The following is a 27,216-nucleotide window of genomic DNA, read 5'->3' on the forward strand; positions in this document are numbered from 1 at the left end:
CATTTTCTTACTTGGACAATCGCTGCTCATAATTCATGATCTTTGTGCCTATATATTTCATTGTATTCTAAATAAATAAAAAAACAACTAAACTACTTATTGCATGGGTCTCTAAATTAATGCTAATTAAATAAAATCCAAAGCTGGATGGCACATCCAGAATAAATGTTGTTATTTGCCATATACTGCAGGCCTTTATTCAAATCTTTCAGTCAGTAAAATGTTTCACTGACTCAACTGATTAATCTTTCACAAAGGCAGAAAATGCTCACCCATTAACTAGTTTTACCTCTTACATTTGCATAAAACATGTTCAAACTCACATAAACACAAAAAGAAAAGGATTAACCTAAAAGTTCATTTATACAGGCTGTCTTATATATTATAAATCCCTGCCAATGTAAAAATGAAACCTATGCATGCAAGCTTTATGCATATTTATTTGTAACAAATCTTCTTTATTATTTTTGTTTTATGTTTTCAGTCCATAGAATCAAATACAATATGTGTGTGGTTTAGAAGCGTCCCGCTAGTATTGATGAGGTTGTGAAAAAGAGAAGGGCGACGACAAGTGCAAAAATTCTAGTAACACTGACGAGAGGGTAACAAGTGTCCTGAATATCTGAGGAAAAGAAAGAATGAAACGAAAAGTAAATCAATGTTCTGCATTAACACAACATCCAAATCTAAATTTTGAATAGATAATAAAACATTTGCCTTTGCTATTTTAGCGTGGACATAGATTATGAAAAGTAACTTACCGTAATGGTGAAGAGTTTTGCTGAACGTCCATCCACCAAACTTCACAACACAGGTGCACTGTCCTTCTGTCTTCCACTCCTCAGCTGATACCGCTACATAATTCAGAGTTTTCACAGAGTTCTCTTCACCTTCTTCCCAAACAAATAAAATGTGTCCATTTTCTTTTCTACTCCCTATGAGCCAGTACACACAGACCTGTGATGGAGCAAATCCCTCGACTGTGCACTGAAGAGTGATTGTAGAGCCGTGGTTGTTACTGCTGGCAAATGCCATGATATCAATAGACGGCATTACAGTGCTGTCAGCTGCAAGAAGAAAGATAGATGCCATTTTGATGAGATAAAATGACAAAAGTATTGATACATAATTATATAAAAAGAACCTAAGCTTTATTATCAACACAAACCAAGTGAGTTGAGAAACGTTTTAATACTGTACCTTGTACAGTGACCGCTGTGCCATTCCCAAGGTACATATGCTCACGGTCTGTAGCGATGCAGTAATATGTCCCAGAATCCTGGACCGCTGCGTTGTAGATGGAAGCCTGACACACTGGGTTTTCCACCTGCTCTTTAGTCTGATGCGAGTTGTTTGAGTCCTGCAGTATGTCTATTATTCCACTCACTGGATGTACTCTCACCCAGGCCATTGTGTGACAGAATGACTGAACCTCATTGAGCTGGCAGTGCATGGTCACTGTATCACCCGATTTCACCTTCACTGACGGGGGAAACTGATAAACTGTACCTGCCATCACTGCAAAGGGATTCAGACCTCAAAAACATGATAAAATTAAACAATATCATAAATGCTACTTTGACGGTCTTTGACCGATTAAACTAGTTTTTGGGACAAATGTACTAATATGATATAAGGAAGAGAAAAATGCTGTTGTAGCTTACCGTGTGGCGAAATTAAACAGAACAATACGAGAGAAAGGAGGTCACGCATGCTGTCTGAAGACTTCACAGGTCAAAGCGATTGAGAGAACTGTGCAGAGTCTGACAAATCGCACACCTTTTCCTGTCTGTCCATGGTCGTTGCATCAGCCTGTTGATAAAAACTGATATACACATACTGAAGCTCGGTTAGATTTTGAGGTGGACCTCAATCTGTTCATTTCTTGTGTTTAGTTTTATTCATAATATAATTATCTACCCATTGAATTATATAGATTGAACCACAGTCCATCTCAGCATTAATCGGCACTAACACCAAAATAAAAAGCAACGAAAGCATTCTCTTATCCCAATTTATTATAGTTTTGTAACAGTAACCAACTGTATACAGTTATATAGGATATATCAGTGTTCCCCAACCTTTTTAGTGCCATGGGAAACATGCATTGCAATCCCTAAAATTAAATAAATGATTATTTGCAATTAATCGCATTCAAAATAAAAGTTTGTTTACATAATACAATTATGTATATTTGAATACACACGCATACATGTATATTTTAAAGAAATATTTGCATGTATAAACTGTATACAGTAATTATATAATGTATATTATATATAAATATTTTATATATAAATATAATACATTTTTCCTTAATATATACATACATGTGTAAACATAATAATTATACACAGTACACATATATTATCTAAACACAAACATATATTTTGGATGCAATGTTTGATAGCATAAATATACTATAAATATGATTTATTTTATTCTAATTATTCTACAAATGCATTTACATAGTGCACTGGAAAAAATTACTTTGTGGTATTGTAAAATATTTTAGATTAATTGATGTAATATATACATTGTAAAATCAAGATTAAGTTGGAACTATTTTACCATATATTTACAAATACTACATGTTTTATAGCCACAGCACCTTCACCTAAAAATACATTTTAGTACATTTTAATCTGAAAAGCAAAGTGTGTTTGCATCCGCCCGCCGCACGTTTTGTTTTTGTTTTTCCCAAAAAGATTGTTCAGTGGTGGCAGAGACAGTCGGTTTGGATGTCGCTTTTACATGGCTGGCTTATTCTCCCTAAGTTTTGACTTTTCTATTTTTGATTTGTGAAAACAACTATGTGTTCATTTTGATGGTTTGATTATTGCATAGATGTTACGGTTCAAAATTAACTGAATGCGAGTTTTAATCACAACAACGTTAGTAAAAGCGCCTGAATTATCCAGTTCTTTAAAGTTTAGACTGGTGGTAAGTCAAAAATAGAGGGCATTAAATGTAGTCTATTCTAGAAAAAAAAATGTGGTCTTCTAGAAAAAGTAACCCAGTCTGGTGAACTTCAAAATAATTTAATGTTAGCTGGCTGATTAAGTGCTGGCTGCCTGTGTGTGTGTGTGTGTGTGTGTGTGTGTGTGTGTGTGTGTGTGTGTGTGTGTGTGTGTGTGTGTGTGTGTGTGTGTGTGTTGTTAGCCTTATTTAAAAGCATCTAGTCGTTTTTATATCTGCTGAAAATTTTGCAGCAATTCATTTATCAAAGCTAATCACCAAAGAATGTCAAAGGGTGTTTTGGTGTTGGGTTCGGTTCATGTTTTGGTTTTCATGTCCTGTCATGCACTTCCTGGTTTGTCATGTGATCCTGCCATGCTTGCTTGTCTTGTGTTCTGAATTGTCATTGGTTTATTGATTGATCATTGTTCACAGGTGTGTCTTGTCTAGTCCTCAGTCTTTGTATATTTAAACCCTCATGCTTGCCATATATCTTTTTCTGTTGTTGTGAAAGAATATGTACCTGTTTGTTGGTGAAGGTTTATGGTTATGTTTATGTTTAGATTCATGCCAAGCCTTTTGTTTATGTTTGGATTTAAGTTTGTGAGTTAGGTTTAGTCATTTTTAGCAAGCATGTTTGTTCTGCACTGATAATTAACCTATTTTGTATCTGTTTCTCAATAGAATTGGGTTCTTTATTTTTTTATTATAAACCGTATGCAGGAGGACAGTCGCAGTGATGCTGCTGAACATATTGAGAGGATCCAGTTGATGTGTGACCGAGCATGAAGTAAAAGTGACCATTCAGTTTGAGCTGGACTATGCATGTGGTCGTCGTTTGTTAGTTATGCCACTGTTGGCTGCTGAGGTTTAGTTGAACCATACAAGGTTAATTCTACAGTTATTGTAAATTATACTGTTGATGTGACGATCACTGATTTAATGGTTCATTGTGAATGTTGACATAAACTGCTCAACTTTATTGAACTTATTTGTGATAAAAGTATTTGATGCAGAGAAAATGATTACATTTATTTGGTAACACTTTAAAAAGGGAACATTTAGGTCATTAAACTAATTCAAAATGTGAAATGGGGAGACATTATAAAATCTAATGAATTGTTTCATAACAGTAAATATTACAGATTTATACAATTTCCTTGGTATTTTCACAACAGTGATGTTCCTTTTAAAATTACATTTGCCTTAACTACTTTTAATAAATCCAACCTGCTAAATTAAATATAATTAAGTAACATTTACTTAATACCTTCACAAATGTTACCTTTGTAGTTAAGTATATTTTACTTGATACTGGCAAGTAAGTTGTACTTGATGTCACAGCAGTAACACTAAGAAAAATGTAGTGCAAATTGTTACAATGATTTTTATCAAGTAAATCCTACAAGTTGTTTTTATCAGTGTATGTACTTAATATAAATATTTGTATAACTTTTGGTATACTAAATAGGTATGTTTTGTAAAAAATAACCACTGAGATTGCTCTCTCTCTGCGATGACTTGATATGCTTTGGCCACAGTCAACCAGAAACTGTTCAAAGGTAAGTCACTGAATGTAGTTTCCAAACCACGATCCTGTCTGATTTTTAGAGAGCTATACGTTTGTTGCCAATGGCAATCCATTTGCTTTATCCATTGCAGATTAGCTAAACTTACCCAGTCAAAGGTTTTGGATGAAGTTGAAGGGAAATAAAATTTCCTATAGATGGGAGAAATGACCTCAGACTGAATGTGGAAACTTTTCAGGAGTGGCTCTTTCCACATGCTGTCGCCAAATAGCAAGCTTTTATCTAAATGCTATTTGTCAGTGCTGGTTAGCAAATTCTCATTTTTCTTTTCATTCGTATGTTCAGTTCATTGAGGAGTACAAAGACGTCCATACCAGCCGTGAACACCGTTATTCACCTGCCAAATACAACACTGTGATTTGTCCGCAGTTAGGTAGGTTTTCCATTCCAAAACTGACAATACTGTCTATAAAATGTTACTCAATATTATCTATTGAACTATTGAATACAGTAAAATCAATTTTACTCTCGCAATCATGCTGATCTAAATATCTATACCTGTGTCCTCATACCAACATCCTGAACGACAGCACTCTTGCTTGTGCGATATTGCTTAAATAATGTAATAAGTTCAGTGGCTGTATTTGACAGAAACTTGATATCAGCGTTTTTCAAAGCATATTTGAACCTGAAAGATTTTCACAAGAGAGCATAATTTGGGGTGGATAAGTAAAGCGGCACAATCATGCAATGTCTTGATGCATAACACAAAAACTGGCAAATATTTAACATAATGACTAAACACATGAATGCATAAGACTAAAGAAGTGTGGCTCATACTTGTGCCCTATTTCATTTATACTAAATCAGCAATTCTGCCCTTCCACCGAAGACTTCATGGTTGGAATTATGCATCTCTAAGGTTTCATTGCCATACTTTTGAAACTGAAGTTTCCTGCTGACAAAGCAAACTGTGGACATTAACCAATGTGAGATGAGGTCCACATAACCATTTTGCTCGTGTGGTGCATGCAACCACACAAAAAAGAGGACAGAAAAACAACAACACTGAAGGAAAGAAAAAATGACTTCCTGTCTGTGACCTACCGCACATAACCAAAGTAACATAAGGCAAAACATCTCTTTATTTCCGATTCTTTATTCGTTATAATTACATTGCCATAGAGCAACGCATGACTGACACTGTATAGGCTATAGGTAATAACAGATACCATAATATATGAAATTAAAATTGTTTATCCATGCCTCTACTCGTTTCACTTAAGAATACTCTCCCAACAGTGGTTTATGAGCACTATTTATTCATATTACACATTTAAGCTAAGCTATTATGGTGTGTACACTACAGTCTCTCTGTCATGGTGTCCCAAACACAAGTATTTTAGGGATTTATAAAAGATGAATCACTGTATGGCCATCTGGGATTTCGGTACGGAGATGAAGATACTTTTTTTTTTGGTAGTATTACATCACATCGGGAGTGTATATCAGCAACACTTGTTGTTTTCTTTGGGCATCTGGCAGGGTTTTAACCCGTAAACAGTGACGTGTGACGTCAGACTTAACAAGTGGACATCGCAAAATTGTTTCGTCCCAGTTTATAAACAATCAATGTTATCAGAAGCAGGACACAAAAAAATAAGCAGAGAGATAGGTATATGTATTTTACAGCATAGCACACATTTGATGCATCTGCGGAGAGAGAAAATATGGAAAAGTACATTTAGAAAATAAAACATTAGAAAACAATGAATAAAGAAATGTGGTTAACTGATACTTTTTTCAGGATTCTTTGATGAATAAATTTAAATGAAATAGAAATTGTTTGTAACATTGTACATATTTACTGTCACTTTTCATCAGCGTAATGCATCCTTGATATAATTAAAAGTTAATTTCTTTGAAAAAAAATATATATATATTGACCCACAAACTTTTTTATACTATATAAATACAGTGCCTTGCGAAAATATTCGACCCCCTTGAACTTTGTGACCTTTTGCCACATTTCAGGCTTCAAACATAATGATATGAAACTCATTTTTTGTGAAGAATCAACAACAAGTGGGACACAATCATGAAGTGGAACGACAGTAATTGGATATTTCAAACTTTTTTAACAAATCAAAAACTGAAAAATTGGGCGTGCAAAATTATTCGCCCCCCCTTAAGTTAATACTTTGTAGCGCCACCTTTTGCTGCGTTTACGCCGCATTCACACGGGGCGTAGGCGTTAATGCTTCCCATTTACTTTGAATGGGTGACATCATCCGTTGCCGAACTGAATTGTGGGTTCCGTCGCGGCGCTTCACTCACGTTGCAAGCGGCAGAAGTTGAAGAATTCTCAACTTTTCAAGCGCCAGCGCAGGCGTCATCAGATCGCCGTATGCAAATATCCTACAGCAGACGCTAGCCAATTGCGTTCATTACAGCTCCGTGAACCATCCAGACCATAGACCGTTAAAAATCCATACGCAGCTCCCGGACCACTACGTGATATTCTTCCCGCTGTCGGCGCTTTTTCAGGATTTAATGTACTTAACAGCTTCGTGCACCTGTGCAGTGCGCTGACAACAACTACACGGGCAATCGCACTCGCACATACAACCAAATCGGCATCCATTTCGTCTTACAGACTAGCTGTCATAAAAAGGCGCTTTTTTGTGTTGTGTTTTGGTCCAAGCGGTAAGTTAATGTGATTGGCTGTTGTCACTATGACGATCGCGTCAGCACCCAGCTTCAGCCACGCCCTCCGTCAAGCGTTAACGCCTACGCCCCGTGTGAATGCGGCGTTGCGTTTACAGCTGTAAGTCGCTTTGGGTATGTCTCTATCAGTTTTGCACATCGAAAGACTGAAATTTTTGCCCATTCCTCCTTGCAGAACAGCTGGAGCTCAGTGAGGTTGGATGGAGAGCGTTTGTGAACAGCAGTTTTCAGTTCTTTCCACATATTCTCGATTGGATTCAGGTCTGGACTTTGACTTGGCCATTCTATCACCTGGATATGTTTATTTTTGAACCATTCCATTGTAGATTTTGCTTTATGTTTTGGATCATTGTCTTGTTGGAAGACAAATCTCCGTCCCAGTCTCAGGTCTTTTGCAGACTCCATCAGGGTTTCTTCCAGAATGGTCCTGTATTTGGTTCCATCCATCTTCCCATCAATTTTAACCATCTTCCCTGTCCCTGCTGAAGAAACGCGGGCCCAAACCCTGATGCTGCCACCACCATGTTTGACAGTGGGGATGGTGTGTGTTCAGGGTGATGAGCTGTGTTGCTTTTACGCCAAACATAACGTTTTGCATTGTTGCCAAAAAGTTCAATTTTGGTTTCATCTGACCAGAGCACCTTCTTCCACATGTTTGGTGTGTCTCCCAGGTGGCTTGTGGCAAACTTTAAACAACACTTTTTATGGATATCTTTAAGAAATGGCTTTCTTCTTGGGAATTGGGAGGGGAGCTAACAGTTAGTGTTTGGGTTGAATCTATCTTCAAAATATGAAAGGAAAGGCCTCCAGACTTTAAAAAAATTGTTGACAGAGCCTTGCATGGAATGTCTCAGTTTCTCTAACTTTAAATATGTCATGACATTTTCTACCCACTTAATGTGTGTTGGTGGTTTATTTGACTTCCATTTTAGAAGTATTAGTCATCGAGCCAACAAAGAAGAAAAAGCCAGTGCATCTGACTGACCTGGTGGTAGTGAGAGGTTCTCAGATGTCACACCAAATATTACTAATGTGGGATCCGGTTTTATCTCCTTTCCACATGTATGAAAACGTCTCAAACACAGCAGACAAGCATGGTCCAAGAGCTCGGCATGTCCAAAACATATGACCCAAAGTGGCCTCATATCTTTGACATCTAACACATGTTGGGTCTATTTCTGGAAATATTCTTGCCAGTTTACTTCTAGAAAAGTGTAGCCTATGGATTATCTTAAATTGCAGTAGTCCGTGTCTGACACAAATGGATGTCGAATTAATTCTCCTAATGGCTGATTGCCAGACTGTTTCTGCAACTGCACTTCCCAAATCCTCTTCCCATTGTCTCTTTAAAAAATCTAAAGATGGAGAGGCCGCTCTTTGGATCAAACTGTATACTGTTGATATCAGACCTCGTTCAGATATACTCAAGTCAAAGAGCTCCTCAATCCAGCAATGAGGAGGAGGGGCCGAAAGGGTATTAAAATATTTTTTGGCTAGACTTCGCACTTGCAGATATCTATAAAAATTAGATTTGGGAATATCAAATGCTTTGGTCATATGTTCAAAAGAGACAAAACTACCACCTTGAAAAAAATCCCTTACACACCTGAGTCCTTTTCTAAACCATGCCTGGAAAGCATGATCAATAAGGGATGGGGGAAACAGTGCATTGGAAGTAATGGGTAATTAGGAAAGTGCTTGTTTTTGCTTAAAGTGTGACCTAAACTGAGCCCATATTTTTAGAGAGCTAGTCACCAATGGGTTGCTTGTCAGATGTTTTCTGTTGAGTGGTAGTGGGCCACAAAGCATTGAGAACAGCGAGATTGGACCACAAGATGTTTGTTCCATCTCCACCCAAACAGGTTTATTCTCCTGATCCAAATTTTTTGCCCAATAAATAACTTTATCAATATTACATGACCAGTAATAATACAGAAAGTTGGGCAATGCCAGTCCCCCTTCATCCTTCTGTCTTTCTAAAAATGTTTTTCGGATTCTCGGAATGCTTTTATTCCATATGAAGGAAGATAAATGTTTGTCTAACTCCTTAAAGGAAGATTTGGGGATAAACAATGGGACATTTTGAAATAAAAATAAAAACCTTGGTAGAACAGACATCTTAATTGTGTTTATTCTGCCTGCCAGTGAGAAGGTAATAAGGACCATCGGTTTAAATCTTTTTTAGTGTTTTCCATCAATACAGTGAAATTACATTTATATAGCTCTTTGAATGTACTTGTCACTGAAATTCCCAAATACTTAAAAGAATCGTGAGTTTTTTTTTCTAATGGGAATTTTTTGAGGTCTAACTGCTTTGCCTCATTATTAATTGGGAATAATATACTTTTATTAAAATTTATCTTATATCCTGATATTCCCCCAAAACTGTTTATAAGTTCTATCGCTTTAGGTATGGACATGTCTGGGTTGGATATATAAATTATGAGGTCATCTGCATACAGCGAAATCTTGTGGGTGCTCCCACCTCTAATTATACCCAGCAGATCTACCTCCTTCCTTAAAGCTATAGCTAGGGGTTCTATTGCTATGTTAAATAAGAGTGGTGACAGGGGGCAGCCCTGCCTTGTACCCCTGTGCAGACGAAAATAATCTGATATTACCCTATTGGTTCTTATACAAGCAGTTGGATGTGAATAGAGTATACTGATCCAAGTGCAAAAACTGGATCCAAAACCAAAGTGTTTTAGAGCTGTAAATAAATACATGTATTCTATGCGGTCAAAGGCTTTATGTGCGTCTAATGACAACAGAACCTCTGGTAGTCATGAGCTACCTTGTGAATAAAGTATATTGAATAGTCTTCTGAGATTACTTGAGAGCTGCCGTCCAGGTATGAACCCAGTCTGGTCTTGATGAATAATAGATTGCATGACAGGATTCAACCTCATTGCTAAAACCTTAGCTAATATCTTATAATCATTTAAAAGCAAACTTATAGGGCGATATGAATCGCATTTTAGACGATCTTTACCTTTTTTGTGTACAACTGTAATAATAGCCTGAGACATTGTTGATGGTAACAATTTTTGCTCAGTTATTTCCTTAAACACCTCTTTCAAAATAGGGGATAATTTTCCTGAAAACTTTTTATAGAATTCAATTATAAACCCATCGGGCCAGGTGCTTTTCCACTTTTCATTTGTTTAATAGCTTGTTCTATCTCTACAGTTGATATAGATTGTTCAAGATTGGCTTTATTTTGTTCACTGATGGTAGGTATTTCTAATTTGGCGAAAAAACTTGCCATGTTCGCCTTGTCACATGGTTCTGATGTATACAATTCCTCATAGACATGTTTAAACTGCTTGTTAATATTCAACTGGTCTGCGGTTACTCCATTTGCTGTCTGAATTTCAGCTATGTAATTAGCTTCAGCTGTTTGTCTCAGGTGGTGCGAGAGCAGCTTGCTAGCCCTTTCCCCATATTCAAATTCTCGCTGTTTAGATCTCAAATAGAGCGCCTCCTCTGCCTCTGTAGTCAGGTTATCTAATTCTGACTGTAATACTCCTCTCTCCTTATATAGAGTATCAGTGAGGGTTCTAGAATGTTCTTGATCTATATCATTTATCCTTGAGATAATCTGATTAATCCTCTCCATTCTTTTTTTCCTCATAGCTACACTGTATGAAATTATTTGGCCTCTTAAAAAGGCCTTCATTGTCTCCCAGAGGATGCAGTGAGTCATACCCGGTGTGCGGTTTGTTTCAAAGAAGTAATCTATCTGGTTAGATAAGAAATCAACAAACTTCTCATCCGTCAATAATCTGGAATTAAATCTCCTCATACCCTGGGGTGGAATGTTATTAGGAAAGCAGAGAGTCATCAGTACAGGGCTATGGTCAGAAATTACTATACCTGTGTATTCACATGATCTAAGTAGTGGTAACATTCTCTTGTCTATAAAGATGAAATCAATCCTAGAATAAATCTGATGTGCTGCAGAAAAAAAAGAATATTGCCTAGATGTCGGATTCTTATATTTCCATGCGTCGATCAAGCCATAAGTTTGCATAAACTCATTGACACATCGAGCTGATTTACTAAGTGGCCCAGATGATGCTTTAGATCGGTCCAGCACTGGGTGGAGTGTACAATTTAAATCACCACCTAAAATAAGCTGGTGACTGTCAAGATCTGGAAGACGTGCAAAAAAGGTCTTTGAAAAAATTTACATTGTCCCAATTAGGTGCATATATGTTTACCAGCAGCACTTGCTTGTTGAACAGTTTCCCTTGGGCAATAACATAACGCCCCTCTTTATCAGCTATCACCTTTGATTCCTCAAATAACACTTCTCTATGAATTAATATGGCAGTACCTCTACTTTTCCCAGTAAACTTTGAATGAATTTCTTTTTGAAAACCTCCTCTTTTCAACTTATTGAGATCTTTAGGAATCAAATGTGTTTCTTGTAAATATACAATCGATGCTTTCTGTTTGGAGATGTGAGAGAAGACCTTGCTGCGTTTTATTGGGTGATTAAGACCTCGACAATTACAACTTAAAACTACTGTGCTGCCTTTTTTTTCCATAGGCCTACGTGATTACTATGTACTGCATAACATATGCTCCCGTGGGGTGGGGTGGGGCGGGGCGGGGCAAAAAAAAACACACACAAAAAAAAACACAACAACATCAATTTGAGCTGGCCTCTAAAAGGAGGCTGCTAATACTACCAGTTACCATATCCTCTTGGCTTAACTCCGTTCCACTGACTTAACTCCATTCTGAACTGTTGTGATAGAATAATATTGCACAAACTGCATTTCTCTTATTTACAAGAAGATGGTTAATACTAGAGATATAAAGAACGTATCTCTTAAATGTATTAAGTTACTGTTAACCGACTTTATCTTCAGATACGAGGTGTCATAATCAGTTAGCAATCAGATAAAGTCAGAATGATAAAAGTTTAACTCACCACGCATTATTCAGCAAGATATTAAAGGTATCGTTTGCATTAGGGTTTCAAAGTGTCTCTAACGAACTCCATAGCCTGCTTTGGATCTTTGAAACTCCGTCTCACCCCATCTTTCGCGGTGACTCTCAACTCTGCGGCATAGAACAGACCGTAGCGCACACCCTCACATCGTCTGAGTAGTCCACGCACCTCATTGAAGGCAGATCGCTGCTTCACGACCTTTTGGGTATAATCAGGCTGGAGGTGTATTTTGTCTCCGTCCGGTGTGACAATTTCCCTTCTCTGCATGGCTTTCTTAATCAATGATTCCTTCTCCTGAAAGTAGTGAAATTTCACTATGATTGCCCTTGCTGGTTGATCGTCTCCTGGTCTCAATCTCAAGGTTCTGTGTGCGCGATCTATTACAGGGGCCTTGTCCAGCTGTAACGAGTCCTTTAATAGCTCGGATATGAAGTCGGGAATATGCTTTCCCTCCTCCCGTCTCTCCTTCACTCCCGTGATGCGTAGATTACAGCGGCGCGATCTAGCCTCAAGATCCTCATTTTTTGCTTCCAATGCAACGACGTCTTGTTTAAGTTTCACCACCTCTCGTTGCAGAGTGCTCACGTCATCCGAGTGACCGCTTTCTGCTTCTTCCAGCGAGAGCACTCGCATCTCAATTGTGGTCATTCTCGCGGCTGCTAGGCCCAACGCGGTCCCAAACTCCTCTTTTAGTTGCTCACATTGCGTCTTTATTGCCGCGGCCTGGATTTCAGCTTTTTCGTCTATTTTCAACAGTAGCTCCGTTTTAAGCATTCGTATCTCTCTGAGAATAATCTCTTGGTTAGTTTCCATTCTGTTTTCGGCTACTTCCATCGTCGTATTTTCCGCCATCTTATCTGGTTTGCTGCGAGTACCGGGCATATTCAATAATCCTCTAAATTAGACGGTTATTTACTCAAACTTTACTTTGTAGGGTCTCTTCTCTTTTAACTATATGAAATCAAAATGAGCTGGTCGAGAATGCATTTGTTTTTAACTAGTTAAATACAGTTCTATATGGAGACAAGTCCAACACGTCTTCACATGTTGCCGTCCAAACCGGAAGCCCTCTTGTTGTTGTTTCTTTACAAAAAATTACAGTTTAATATCATTATGTTTGAAGCCTGAAATGTGGCAAAAGGTCGCAAAGTTCAAGGGGGCCGAATATTTTCGCAAGGCACTGTATAGATAGATAGATAGATAGATAGATAGATAGATAGATAGATAGATAGATAGATAGATAGATAGATAGATAGATAGATAGATAGATAGATAGATAGATAGATAGATAGATAGATAGATAGATAGATAGATAGATAGATAGATAGATAGATAGATAGATAGATATATTATACTGTACCATGTTGCTGAAGAGTCTTGGTATAGCGCTGTCCACCAAACTCCACCACACACACGCACTTCACCTTCCTGCTCCACTCCTCAGCAGTGATCAGGATTTGGTTCCTGGTGATCTGGATGCCACCATCATTCCCATGTGTCAAAATTGGCTGTCCTTTCTCTTTTCTCCCCTCTACAGCCCAGGACATATGAACCTGGGAAGCCCTGACCCCGGTCACAACACAATGAAGAGGGACTAAATGACCGTTTGGGATCAGTGGTGTAAGAATATCAATAACAGGAAACACGGTGTGCTCTGGAGAGAAATTAGGAGAAACATTTGGTTATAATGGAGAGAAATACTAAGCAGGAAAAGACCTACTGCTTGTGGCAGTCGTTATGTTGCTTTTCAATGGGTTTACTGTATTAAAAGTGTGAGGCATAATAAAGGTTTTTTATGTGCATTGATGTTTCCATCAAGAACCTTTAATATCAACACAATCTGTCCTTTGCACTAAACGTTCTTTATAATGAGAAAAAGTTATTTGGTGTTCCTCATTCCTCATAAGAATGTTTTTTATTTATTTATTTATTTATTTTTAAGAAATGCTATTGCATGCTACTTTACTGTAAACCCTATATGTTCAAAGTAATTTCTTAATTTGAGTAGAGTAAAACTTCAATTAAACAAATTAATTCAATCCAAGTACGTTTTACGAGTATTTAGAACTTTCTTTTACGCTTGAGTTCACAAAACGTACACATTTTAATTAATCGAAATTGTTTTATTGTTTTAAGTTTTGTTAACTTGTTTCTTTTCATTTAGACTAACTTAAATTTAACTTAAACTGGGCTGGGTTTTTTATTTCCCAGCATGCATTACCATGACTTTTGAAAGGGAGAGTAAATTCTAAAAAGTTTTTAATCAAGGTGTTTTGCTTTTTTGTGCAAGATTAATGTTACATTGGGGGATTTTTCAGTTATGTTGGGGTGTTATCATCATAGTGAAGAGTGGAGGATGAGCTTAATTTGAGAACATATATTAAATGTTCTATATTGCTGTTCTCAGTCATTCAGCAATTGTTATGCCATGTTAATGGTATCAAGAGTGTTAAGGATAACAAATTACAAGTAACCTGAGTTACATAATCAGATTACTTTTTCAAGTAACTAGTAAAGTAATGTAGTACTTTTTAACTGCCCTCCTGTCCCTATGTTGAGAAAAAAATCGAGAGTAAATTCATCGGTGTTGTGTGTGAATGTTATTGTAGTTTTAGACTATGTGAGCATTTATTCATCTCACTTGCTCAAAAAAGATTCAGTACTCCTCAAAATGAATCAAATCAGTCAAATGCAAAATCAGAACACATTGCAAAACTGATTCAGTTAAACCATGAGTAAATTTTGTTTTAGATTTTTTGCTTTAAGTAACTGTTAAACTTTATTCTCCTGCATCATATTCTTCTGTTAACCACAATGGCAGCACTAAAAGGTTTGCTTGAGCTGCACCCTCTACTGTACACGCGTGAACTTATTATCTCCATTTTGGTGTGAAGGGGTCTTTACATTTGCACAAAAATAGAACTTTTTGTTACAAAAACAACAAAAACAAAATAAGCCCAGCCCAGGTGAGAAAAAGTAACGCAAAAGTAATGTAACATTACTTTTCTTAAAAAAGTAACTAAGTAACTCAATTACTTTTTAAGGGAGTAACAACTTATTGTAATGCATTAACCTTCCCCAATTACCAATCTGTGTGTTACCAATTAGCAAGCTAGCATTTACTGAATTAGCTAGTAAAAAAAGCCAAATTTCCACTACTAAAAATATTGTGTTCAATTGTGCATTAATTATGCAAAATTAAGATTATGCAAGTTGATTATGCAAAATTGAGATTACACAATATTTTAAGTTAAAAGTATGAATTTGTTTACTCAAATATTTTAAAATAAAAATCTACCAGTTCTGCTTAAACTTTGAATTTCTTAACTTACAGTACACTTTTTGATGTAACTGATTACCTCAAATGTTTTAGAGTGCAACACTACAAAACCCCCTTGTGTAACCTTTATTTTAGTGAGACTATGAGTCGTGGAAAAGTCACTGAAACTTGCATGTATCTTTAAATGCAAATGAGCTGCAGCTCCCCACCCTGCTTTCCTGTACAGCCTGTGCCTTAGATACACTGCCAAAAAGAGGGGCACAATGTAACAAGCTTTTGACGGATAAAACTGTTATCTGAACTAATTAAAAAAATATTCAAGACAAACTAAAATATTTTGAAACTGAAAAATGTATGATTCTAGGTAAATATTTAATCCTTAAATGCCATGTACATAATGGAGACAATTATAAAATGTGTGTGTTTTATGTGTGTTATGTGTGTTTTATGTGTGTGTTATTGATATTTGTGATGTGAGATTTTGCAAAGTCCTAAGTTGACCTGATGGTGCGACCAATTATGACATTTTTGTCTTCTGGGCACGTATACAATAAACAAAAGAATACATTTACATTAATAGATTATTATTATTATTATTTTTAATTAGACCCACCTTTCACAATAACCCTGGATCCATTGCCAATGTGTGCAAAGCGGCTTTGCACAGCTGCACAATAGTACATACTGGAGTCATGCACCGTTGAATTGGTGATAACAGCAGAACAAATATTGGTCCACTGGTTGGACAAGTGATGATGATCGATTCGAAGTCTGTTAGTGAGGCTGATTGTTGCATTCTCAGGACTGACTTTCAGCCAAGCCACCGTGGAACACGGGGAGTACAACTCCACAATGTTGCACTTTAAAATGACGTCCTCTCCAGCCATCACCTCAGCAACTGTCGGCCACTGTGTCACAATGAACGGCGTTGTCCCTGGATGAGAAAGGTTGCAATGTTTAAGTTAACACTTCTGACTCCTATTGGGGCTTTTATACAGCTTTTTGAACAATAACATTACATTTTTTTAATAATTACAAACACTGTTAAAAAAAAAAAATTGCTCCAATTGAAAATGTTCAAGTGACTGATCACATCTAAATTTTTCAGTTAGCCAAATTGAATTCCTGTGATTTAAATTGCATCGATTCACAGAGTTTCAATTTGGCCAACTGAAAAATGTATTAATTCACAGAATTTCAGTTCAGCCAACTGAAAAATTTAGATGTGATCAGTCACTAGAAAATTTTCAATTGGAGAATTATTATTTTTTTTTTACAGTGAACTTATAATGCAGACTAGCCTACCAATGTTTTCTAAATTCATATAATACTTACAAAATACAATAATACAAACAAATATAAATATCTCTTGCTGATTAAATATTAGTGCAGCATTGAAGCCCATACTTTTAAACTTGATGGTTGCACTTTATTTCCAAAGCCCACTTTAGATATTCCACTAAGTAACTTCATAACTATACATGCCAATCAGCTCTCATGAATAAATAAATAAATAAATAAATAAATAAATAAATAAATAAATAAATACATACATACATACATACATACATACATACATACATACATACATACATACATACATACATACATACATACATACATACATACATATCAACTGACTCTCATTAGAGTTTTAGTGGGCTATTAGGTTAGGGTTTTTATAAGTTGACATACTTGGAATGTCGGGAGACCGTCAAAATAAAATGTTGACAGATATCAAGCAGATAGTTTACTGATACTCTAATAACTGGTATTCGTAGGTTGTAGAACTTATGTAGTTGTAAAGTTACTGATAGTTAGTAGAATGTCTAAAGTGGACTAGAAATTATGTTACCTATTTTTTAAATTAATTTGATTTTTTATCAGTTTAGAAGTATATTTCTAGAGACTCCAATTTTCAGTTAACAAAATGCTTTATTACAAAATAAGTAAAATCTATTTACCTGCTCCCACAGTGTGAGATACCCAGATCATCATCAACCAGATACTCATCTTTTATGTCTGACTACACAACTGAATCTATAGCCTTTATTTGTCTTGATCAGCAAAAACCTGGTCTTCCTTTCAGCTGTCTGTGATAGGTCTTCTCACAGTGACTACAGAAAACAGGATACTCAAAACTGTGGCACGTCTAAAATGCAGTGAGATCGGTATCATAAACCTTTGACTGAAAGGCAGAACCTGAGTAGTAATCCATGTCACTTTTTTAAACTTCTGTTAATATCTGTTGAAGATGAAATCCGGAAAAGTGTTAAATATTAATATTCACAGAAACATCATCAATATGGCTTTATTCTGTGTTGTTTTCAATATTAATCAACATTTTCTTGAGAATTTTGTCACCTGCTACATGTTTTCAGTGTTTTTATGTATTAGATTGTTTGTTTTATTTCTAATCACTGAATCAATCAAAGATTCTGAGGTTAGATGCGCTTTGTGTATATACCGTTAAAGCTCAAAAATAGCCTTTAACAGCACAAAACAACATTTCTTGAGGCAAATCAGCAATGGTATGCTCTTTTATAATCACCATCATATTTTGCAGATAAAATCAGCAAAGCAAACTAATTTTCTTTAGTGTGCATGGGGTTAGTTGATAATATAGTTATAAAGAGCACTTATTCTTTTTCACTCAGAATTTTTTCCCAAGGCCCCCCATTGATCACAGAAATTTTCAAAGGCCCTATGCTTTTCCAGCTGTTTGAGATTCACTGAACAAGGATTTAGGATAAGGATCTTATTTTTAATTTTATAACTTGGCATAACTAGAATGTATAAAATATTATAGTAATGCAAATGTAAATATATAAAATTATTATATCAAATGTATAAAATTGTTTGTTTCGTCTTATTTTAAATCATTGTAAGTCATATTGAGGTCCCATTAAAAGATAAGGGCCTTGTTAAGAACAATTGAAATATGGGGACAATTTGTCCCAGTACTGATGAAACGCCCCTGGTTGAAGCGGATACAGGGAGAGTCATGGCTCTGTGATGTCAGTAATCATGAGATATTAAGGCAGGGCAGACTTAGATTAAGTTTAGCACAGGTTTGAACATGATAGGGTATTGTGACATTGGCATGAGATTAGGCAAATTTGAGTAAATTTGCAATCGGTAATGTTTCAGCCCTTGTTGAGATGACAGGGAACTAATCCTATGTGCTCATTGTGTCCTGCTTCTCTATATACGTTTACAAAATAAACAGGTTGGGAGGCTCTCTGATATAATTTCTTAAAAGAGAGCAGTTTGAAAAATAGATGGATCGATGTTGCTAGAGGGTTTGGCGCAAAAAAAAAAAAAGGTTAAATAAAGCCAACCTGCAGGACTTAAATGATCTGCTGCTAATGTCTTTGTGCCATTAATGCCCTAATAAACCTCACATGAATTTGAAGAATGAACTGGTGTGATGTCATTTCAAACAAAATCATTATAAAACAAAGTTTGTTTGGAGTTCGTTTTGGAAGTTAGAAACAGCTTGCCAAAGTGAACTTTCCGGAAAAGTTTGCTCTGGTTGGTGACCACCTTCAAACCACTATTGGTTCATGGTAATTACGTTATAGGTGTGCTCTGGAGCTCTGCCTTGTCTTTCTTTTCTTTCTTTTTTGTGTGGAAATCTTCTCTGCTCGTCTTCTGTTCAGTCTGTCAAGGTCAAGGACAAGGACGTCTGCGAGTGAAAAAATGACCAAACCGGTGAGCCACTTTAGTTATAATTCAATGAGACAATGCTATTGTTTTTTAAGCTGTTTGTTTTAAAGCATTACATTATATAACATGGTATATAAGTCAAATTAAACATGACGTGACTTGACTTGACTGGAGTGCCGTTCAAACATATCCACATCGCTATACTTAGATGCTTTCTTAACTGCTGTTCTCTCACTGGGGTTATTTTTGTTGTGTTTAGTTTATTTTGTTGAGATCAAAAGGAGGCATATATTTCTTCTAAACACCACTCGCAGCAGCATGGGCAGCATCAGAATGTTTAATAATATATCGAGTCATGTATTTTGATGCAAAGAACGAAAATGAACTTCACTGTGAGTATATCGGGGACTTAATTCCTGCAAGTTGGATCAAATTTGTTGGTCCAGAATTTCCCATAGATGCTCAATCGCATTAAGATATGTAAGAACAGGGGAATGTGGAGGCCAAGGCAAAATTTTGATCTCTTTGTCATGTTCCTCAAACTATTCCTGAACATTTTTTGCTTTTTGACCACTGTGGCAGTGGACTGGGCTCTCTGACCGGTCTGCGGCTACACAGCCCCATATGCAGCAAACATGCTGTTTTCGTGCATGTATCTTTAAATGCAAATGAAAGCGGGCTGCTCCCCACTCCGTTTTCCTGTACAGCCTGTGCCTTAGATACTCTGCCAAAAAGAGGGGCACAATGTAACAAGGTTATGACGGAAAAGACTGTTATCTGAACTCATTAAAAAAATATTCAAGACTAACTAAAATATTTTGTCAATAAACTAGAATTATTTACTTTTTCATATAAAATTATGCTTTTTTAAATAATTAAAAATAAAAAAAAACAGTTTGACAACAAACACATGCAAAACACAGCATAGTTCAAAACATAATGATAATGATTCATTTCTGAACAATGACCATCTGTCTATATTCACCTTTTTCTCATGGTTTCATGGTTTTTAAAATAGATTTTATTCATTTTGTTATAAAGCATTTTGTTAACGGAACATTTTAGTCTCTAGAAATATACTTCTAAATTAAGTGGGGTTAGTTGTAACACAGATGGTTTAAAACTTTCCACCAGCAAATTCATAAAAGTATAGAAAATTACTTTTGGTTAAATCCTTCCAAAACATTCCAAAGATTTTTACATTTTGGGCCATTTTTTTTTCTCTATAGTGTTGATATGGGAACTAATACAATAAGTTTCGTGAGATCGGGCTCTGTATGCAGGTGGAAAGTTTTAAAACGTGCGTCACAGCTAATCCCAAGTTAGGTTGTGCCCCGCTCACCTCTATCTCCTATAGTGACAAAAGTAGAAAGGTGGGCATTTCCTCTTAAATTTAAAGAAAAATTCTGAGTAAAGAAGAAAGTAATTAAGAAAGCATCTTACCCAACCTGATCTCACAGATTTCCGTGAAATGAACACGGACCCTTACACAAATCTGTGAGATCTGGTTGATTTTAACCCTTAAAACAGGTCTTAAAGTCCAAAATTGTTAGGAGTATGGACGAGGACATTTAAGAGGCGTAAGAGTTTCTTTAGCAGCGGAGAAAATGGACGAAACGCAAAAGTGGGAAAAGAAATGTGTTCCACACAATGCATGAGTAAATGAATACACACTATATCGTGCAGGGATCATGTTTGTGACCGATCTTATTAAAGACACGCTAACATCTCATACACAGCGCAGAAATGCCATAGCTTTAGCGTAGAAATCTAGACGCACCCTAGCGGCAGCAAATCTAATCTGCCGCGAGTGTCATCTAGCAACTCTCAATACACTTCTGAGCTGTAAACGCCAAACTCTGGTCGGGCCAATCACATCGTGTACAGAGTCGGTGGGCGGGGTTCTGGCTGATCAGTGTATATTTCATTGTCTTTTTAGTTAGACATGAGAGCGCAGCATCCATTGAATCACCTCAATAAGACAGATGGTGATGACACATTCATGAGCAAATACTTGACTCTTAACTCTGAAGCATGCTGAATCTATGCATCACAATCATACAAGTATGAACATGGGTTTGTACATACAAAGTACATTTGTTCTCTTTGTGAATGTTACATTTGAGGTAGACTGCAGGTAAAACAGGCAGTTCGCAAACGGCAGTTTTCCATCAAACAGTGGTATGTGAAGAATGTAGACTTGCACTGAGTTGAAACCAACATCTGCCATGAGAAACACTGCTGTTTGTGCTCAAACCCCCAAAAATTATACAAATGAGAGAATATATATGGGGAAAGAACAGGAAAATTGTTACCAGTTACAGTTCACTTGAAAATGGGGCATATCAAATGGAAATAGTACAGTAACAAACTAGAATCAGTATGCACTAAAGACAACTGATAAAAACACTTCATAAGACGGAAACAAAGGGCCTTTGTTTTCGCTTGTGAAAAAAAAGAAGTGTGCTTAATTGCATTGAATGTGCACTAGCAGCCTACTTCAAATCTTAAAACTATATCTGTACTCGCAGATAATACAATATTACATGGCTACTTAAAGATAATACTTTTCATTAAAGTACATTTAAATATGTTTAATAATATTTTCATGCTTTAAAGAATTCCAAATTGTGTTGACTAACATACTAAAACACATGTACGCATATTTCAACTGTAACTTTAACTGTAAAATGTATTATTATAATTTCTATGTGTGTCTAAAACGTCCCCGATCACCATAACTATAATTAATTTCCATGTGAGTGTCTAAAATGTCCCCGATCACCATAACTATAATTAATTTCCATGTGAGTGTCTAAAATGTCCCCGATCACCATAACTATAATTCATTTCCACGTGTGTCTTAAATGTCCCTGATCACCTAAACATTAGTGTGGGCTTCTTGTGTGAGTCATTTTCACAAAACCTAGGTATCAATTACCATTTTTTAAACTTGCACAAGAGGGTGGTGCAACTGTTTGAAGACTAGGACAGGCTGACTAATTCATTGCTCAGTTTGTTTATGTGTAAATCTGCGTGCTTATACACCTGTACAATGCTGTCCTATATTCTGAAACATGCTGCTGTAATGCTGTCAAAGGAGTGTCATGCCTCGTAATCTCAGCGCACCCACCCAAAATGCTAAGCATGCCCTTGCCTGTGCATTACCAGGACTGTTCAAAAAACAAGGAGAGGAAGACAGCCAAAGTTAGTGAATTTTGATCTGTGCAGGGACACGCCTTGCTCAGTATTTCTGATAGTTTCCTGAAAAGAATCTCATGAAAAAAACATACAGTAATGCTTTCCAAAGCTGTCCATTGAATTTCTGGCAGCTTCTAACTTCTCAGTTCTTTAAAACTAAAAGATTAAGACTAAAAACTAGGCCAACACAATCACAGTTCTGAAAAAGTAGGGGCCTGTTGTTGCGCAAAGGAATTTTTATCCTGAGAGCTTCCAGATGTGTTCCCAAAGGAGCAGTAGGCCTGTCTGTTTTCCAATAGTTTCATCCATCAACAAAAATGTGTCATACGGAAACCTGGTTTTCCAGAGGGTTTTTTTTTTCCTTCCAGAATGTGTAGTATGAAACCCGATCGTCTCCGCCCCGTTTGGTTTACTGTCCTAGAAAAGCATCAAGTTACATGAGACATTTTTCCACATATCGGTCACTGACACGGAAGGTGGGTTTGGTTTTTCTTTTCTTTTCTTTTCTTTTTTTTCTTTTTCCCCCTGAGTGGGAGGACTCAGGATGTCAGCCAAGATGTGACAGAAGCAATGGGACGCTGAGTGTAAAGTAGGAGTACTACACGACGGGAACAGTAAAGTTTATCTAGAGGCAAGAACATAAAATAAAATCACGTCAAATGGCGACAGAGGTATGTGGTGTACATTATATTACATATATGTGATTACTCATTTACGTTTAAACTGGGTTTCACGCAGGTTATGTGGGTTTTACGTTAACTGCGTTTCTTCGGGTTCTCTTGAAACCTCACTGTCTTGTCAAGTCTCGGTAATCTTCCGCACTTGACCGAAACGGTATCAAGATGCTTTAGTATGATATAGGGCCTAATGCTGTCAAATTAGCTAAAACGAGAAAAGGTTTTTTCCATAAAGGTTATTTAAGTGTGCGAGTTTTTATTTATTCATTTAATTTTATTAAAGTTTTTAAAGTTTTCTGTCTTCAGGCAATAACCCTTAAGTGTCACTGATGCAAAGCTCATCTGTGCTATTTTCTGTTTGTTAGTTTGGTTGTTTTTATGCGGAGGTGTCTTTGTCTCGTTATTCATGTCTCGTGTCATAACCACTGCGTTTTATCGGACATGTAGAAAATGAATTAAACTTTAAAAAACTCTTGAAAAAGGACGTGCGTTCTTTGGCATCCCGCTGCGCGGAGTTACAGTGATTGTAAATGCAGAAATTCGTCCTGTGTGGATGGTGCCTAACAAAGAAAGAATCTTAGAAATATGGCCAGTTAATTCAAGCCATATGAGTGGAGAACAATGCTGCAATTAAACGTTCGCAACTTTATCTATGCAAGTGATACAATGATTGTGTGTCAAAACCTAGTGAGCTGCCTGCGTTCCTATCCACCCTAACCACCACCATCACGCCTATTATAGCCAAAAAATGCTGTCTAAGCAGGCAGCTCACTAGTTTTTGACATGCAGCCATTGTGTAGAAATGGAAAGCACGGGGAATCAATCAGACTCTTTGCGTTGTTGTGCTTTGGCAGAGAGGCCTCAAGACGAATATTGCCTCTGTAGACTAGGGTGGGAGTGAATTGGAAAGACTACAATTAGTGTTAGATATTAAAGGGATAGTTCATCCAATAATTAAAGTTTGATCATACTGGCTGACCCTAAAGTTGTTACAAACTCATATGAGTTTATTTCTTTTGTTGAACACGAAAGAATAACAGCTGGCAGCACCCTTAAAAAATAGTCTGGTTACCAACATTCTTCAAAATATCTTATTTTGTGTTTAGTAGAGGAAAGTAACTCATACATTTTGGAACAACATGAGGGGCATTTTTGGGTGAACTATCCCTTTAACCCTTTTTTATTATTATTGTAGCCACAATAATAGCCACAATAATACAATTATGATTATTTCAACATCGTACAGTAAATGTATTTCAAGCCATAACAATGGAATCCTAACCCTTTGTCTTAACAAAACAGGGAAATGGTCATAAAAGCTCCGCTTAGATAAATAAAGGCACAGAGGGCGTGTTGTCGTGGCCTGACATGCAGGTATTTCAGGTATTGTAGATAACTGTGTGAGAGTGAGGAAGGCTTGACTCCATTCATAGTGCTCTGATAGTTTTGAAGAGATGGAAGAAAAGCACAAGCTTTTTTGGATCTTGAGAGGTGAATGGTAAATATAAATTCAAGCACATTCAGTCTTGAATGTTTATTGTGCTTCATTATAAAAGACCAGAAGTAACAGATGTTAACAGACCAAAATTAAATGAATGATATCCAAATACTAAACCTTTAGATAAATTACGATAGACATTGAGCAATCAAAATTTCTTTTTTCTATGTTCTCTAAAGTGCGCACATATAGGTGGTTTTCTGAAGAACTACAGAAAAGAAAAAAACTTCTTTGTGAAATTTAAGCAGGTTCTCCTGAAATATCAGGCTATGAAACCCTTTTGGTTTTAAAGTGCCCCTATTATGCTATTTTAAAGTTTCCTAATTTAGTTTTGAAGGTTCCCAACAACATGTTTACATGCATCAAAGGTTTTAAAAAATGTAAGCAGTAGAACTGACACCTATATTCTTCTTCTTATAATTATCTGTCTCTATTTGTACTCAACATCATTTACTCTCTTAATTCTGCAGTATTCTGACCTTGAGAAGGCCATTAACACCTTGGTCACAAACTTCCATGCTGCTTCTCCTGATAATCGGCCTACGCTGAAGGCAGATGAGTTCAAGAACCTTCTCTCCTCCCAGTTGCCAAACTTAGTCAAGGTAAAACCATGTTGCCATTCATTCCAGCAGATAAGAATGTCTAAAAATGGTTATTACTCATGTCCGTGTGATAATGCTACAGTGAAATAATTTTATTTAATTTTTACCTTATGAAAACAATAATGTTAGGCCTATTTTTTAAGGCCTATTTATTTTTTATTAAGATTTGCTCTAAAATATTGTACAAATATTTTAGATATATACAAATTAACTGTATAGGTTATGTTAAGTTAAAATGCAGAACATTTCTGTGATGAAATTGTTAGGAGTAGGGTTAGTGTAAGGGGAAAGAATATAGTCACATACAGTTTATACAATATAATCATAATGTCTATGGAAAGACCCCTTTAAGCATGAAAACACAATGTGTGTGTGTGTGTGTGTGTGTGTGTGTGTGTGTGTGTGTGCGTGTGCGTGTGGAGGAAACGGTGCTCTGTCTTTGTTATTATTGGCCTCCTGTGCTGGAAAGGCCAGTTTTGTAGCTAATTTATTATTATTTGTCCATTTTATTGATTTCAGTAGCAGTATATGGTTAGGAAAACTGTGTATGTGCTGATGTAAAAAACAAACAAACTTTATTTAATGTAAAAACTATTCTGTAATTTCTTACCATAATTTTACACTTTTCCATGTGTGTAATGTTTGTGAAGGATTGGTTGGTTTCACAGAGAATGTTTCCCATAGTTTTTTTTTGCCTTAGATAGAGGTGTGGTCTGATTACACAGATCAGTTTAAACTCAGATTGAGCTAGCGAAGGACACTGGGTGTGGCTCCATTCAGGGAGCAAAATGGTGGCTGCCGTTGATCTGAAAGATAAATAGATTCTCCTGCTCTTCAGTTACAGTCGGTATATCATGCTATGCCTTCTACAGCTTGAGGGAGAACATGTGACATAGAAGATTTTATATTTCTTTTAGATGAATGAAGAGCATATGCTTCGAGGAAAATGTACTGTAACATTTCAACTGTACTTCAGTGTTGATGTAATTGTGTTCACAGTTCGTGTTGTGACGTTTGTAAGAACAATTACTATAGCACAAATTAAGATCAATCTCCTATATGATAATGCAAGCATGGGGGGGGGGTCTCCTAAGAGTATTTAAATTGCCACATGAGGGCGACAAAGTGCAATTTTTCAAACACAAAAGAGGTGCAAGAAATGGGGCCTATTTTGACAGATGAACATCAATGAGGATTTACACTCTCTTTATTTGCTCTAGTCGGATCATTTTGGAGAAGTGCTGAAGCAAATGGGTGTGAAAGATGGAGAAGGCATCAGCTTCAAACACTTCTGGAGCCTGATCCAGAACTTGGCCACCACCCAGCATGGTCTCCTGAGCCACGAGAAGTTGTCCAAATGCACCTGCCTTTTACTATGAGCCGCAGACTTCAGCTGTATCTGCCACTAAGATCTGGCCTCTCTGCATCTCTGCAATTATCCAGAACCACTCATCTCCAAACAAAACACTAACTTTCCTTCCCAAACATTCCAATAAAATGCTGCCAAAATATCAAGATGTCTTTATATTAACTTTTTTTTTTTTTAAACACTATGTCAAGCATTACAGTGATCATCTCTCTTCTAATCAAGTATCAAGTAAATCCTAATGAATTGACAAGTTAACTAACTACTTCATATTACATAATTTAACATGAATTGAGTGTTTCTCTGTAATTCCAAAATCAGTTTGTTTTTGCGTGGATTTTTTTGTGATAACACTACATATAAACTTACTGCCATAATAGTCTAAAGTATGTTTATTTTTACACATGTACTGAGTGGTTTTGGGAAACGAAGACAACATCAAAAACATTTATTTATATTTTGTAATACTGTTTTGTATGGCCAAAAATCAATAACACCCTGAATTATTGTTTAATAAAATTCATATCAAACAACATACTTTGTTTTTACTTGTTATAACCAAATGTAATTTTCATTTAGAATCAACTGTCACTGTGCAACACAAATGTTCCTACATTTGTCACACTGTAAAGAGTAAGGTCCTTTCTATACTGCAATATTCCTTTTTGGAACTGTTGCTAACCCTGATCTGTTTTTAATTTGCATTTAGACACTCAGCTAGGATGATGGTCACAGGCAAGCAGACC

At 36.4% G+C, this 27,216-nt stretch overlaps 3 protein-coding genes across 3 annotated transcripts; 1 reads left to right on the forward strand and 2 right to left on the reverse strand.

The window, feature by feature from the left end:
• Nucleotides 1–487: 487 nt before the first annotated feature.
• On the reverse strand, nucleotides 488–1,771 carry LOC137048492 (immunoglobulin lambda-1 light chain). The gene is made up of 3 exons (XM_067426692.1): nucleotides 1,201–1,771; nucleotides 762–1,067; nucleotides 488–622 (listed from the first exon to the last, which is right to left on the reverse strand). Exons 1-3 carry the CDS (start codon nucleotides 1,514–1,516, stop codon nucleotides 516–518), a joined length of 729 nt encoding a protein of 242 aa, XP_067282793.1. The 5' UTR covers nucleotides 1,517–1,771; the 3' UTR covers nucleotides 488–515.
• A 3,932-nt stretch (nucleotides 1,772–5,703) lies between these two features.
• On the reverse strand, nucleotides 5,704–17,747 carry LOC137048381 (uncharacterized). Its single transcript, XM_067426515.1, has 4 exons — nucleotides 17,422–17,747; nucleotides 16,071–16,391; nucleotides 13,538–13,831; nucleotides 5,704–6,200 (listed from the first exon to the last, which is right to left on the reverse strand). The coding sequence occupies exons 1-4, from the start codon at nucleotides 17,468–17,470 to the stop codon at nucleotides 6,070–6,072; spliced, it is 795 nt and encodes a 264-aa protein (XP_067282616.1). The 5' UTR covers nucleotides 17,471–17,747; the 3' UTR covers nucleotides 5,704–6,069.
• A 5,050-nt stretch (nucleotides 17,748–22,797) lies between these two features.
• Nucleotides 22,798–27,005, forward strand: s100v2 (S100 calcium binding protein V2). Its single transcript, XM_067426516.1, has 3 exons — nucleotides 22,798–22,998; nucleotides 24,973–25,104; nucleotides 26,325–27,005. Exons 1-3 carry the CDS (start codon nucleotides 22,987–22,989, stop codon nucleotides 26,481–26,483), a joined length of 303 nt encoding a protein of 100 aa, XP_067282617.1. The 5' UTR covers nucleotides 22,798–22,986; the 3' UTR covers nucleotides 26,484–27,005.
• Nucleotides 27,006–27,216: the final 211 nt, after the last annotated feature.

Source organism: Pseudorasbora parva, chromosome 19 (assembly GCF_024679245.1).
Source record: "Pseudorasbora parva isolate DD20220531a chromosome 19, ASM2467924v1, whole genome shotgun sequence".
NCBI classification, from domain to species: Eukaryota; Metazoa; Chordata; class Actinopteri; order Cypriniformes; family Gobionidae; genus Pseudorasbora; species Pseudorasbora parva.

Excerpts from the sequence above, each read along its gene's own strand:
- s100v2 (XM_067426516.1), top strand. Across the intron at positions 25,105-26,324 it reads AGTTGCCAAACTTAGTCAAG|TCGGATCATTTTGGAGAAGT; the intron begins GTAAAACCATGT and ends TATTTGCTCTAG.
- LOC137048492 (XM_067426692.1), bottom strand. The coding sequence starts at position 1,516 with ATGGCAGGTACAGTTTATCAGTTTCCCCCGTCAGTGAAGGTGAAATCG. Across the intron at positions 1,068-1,200 it reads CACAGCGGTCACTGTACAAG|CTGACAGCACTGTAATGCCG; the intron begins GTACAGTATTAA and ends TTCTTCTTGCAG. Across the intron at positions 623-761 it reads CAAAACTCTTCACCATTACG|ATATTCAGGACACTTGTTAC; the intron begins GTAAGTTACTTT and ends TCTTTTCCTCAG.
- LOC137048381 (XM_067426515.1), bottom strand. The coding sequence starts at position 17,470 with ATGAGTATCTGGTTGATGATGATCTGGGTATCTCACACTGTGGGAGCA. Across the intron at positions 13,832-16,070 it reads ATCCAGGGTTATTGTGAAAG|AGCACACCGTGTTTCCTGTT; the intron begins GTGGGTCTAATT and ends ATTTCTCTCCAG. Across the intron at positions 6,201-13,537 it reads CAAGACTCTTCAGCAACATG|ATGCATCAAATGTGTGCTAT; the intron begins GTACAGTATAAT and ends CTCTCTCCGCAG.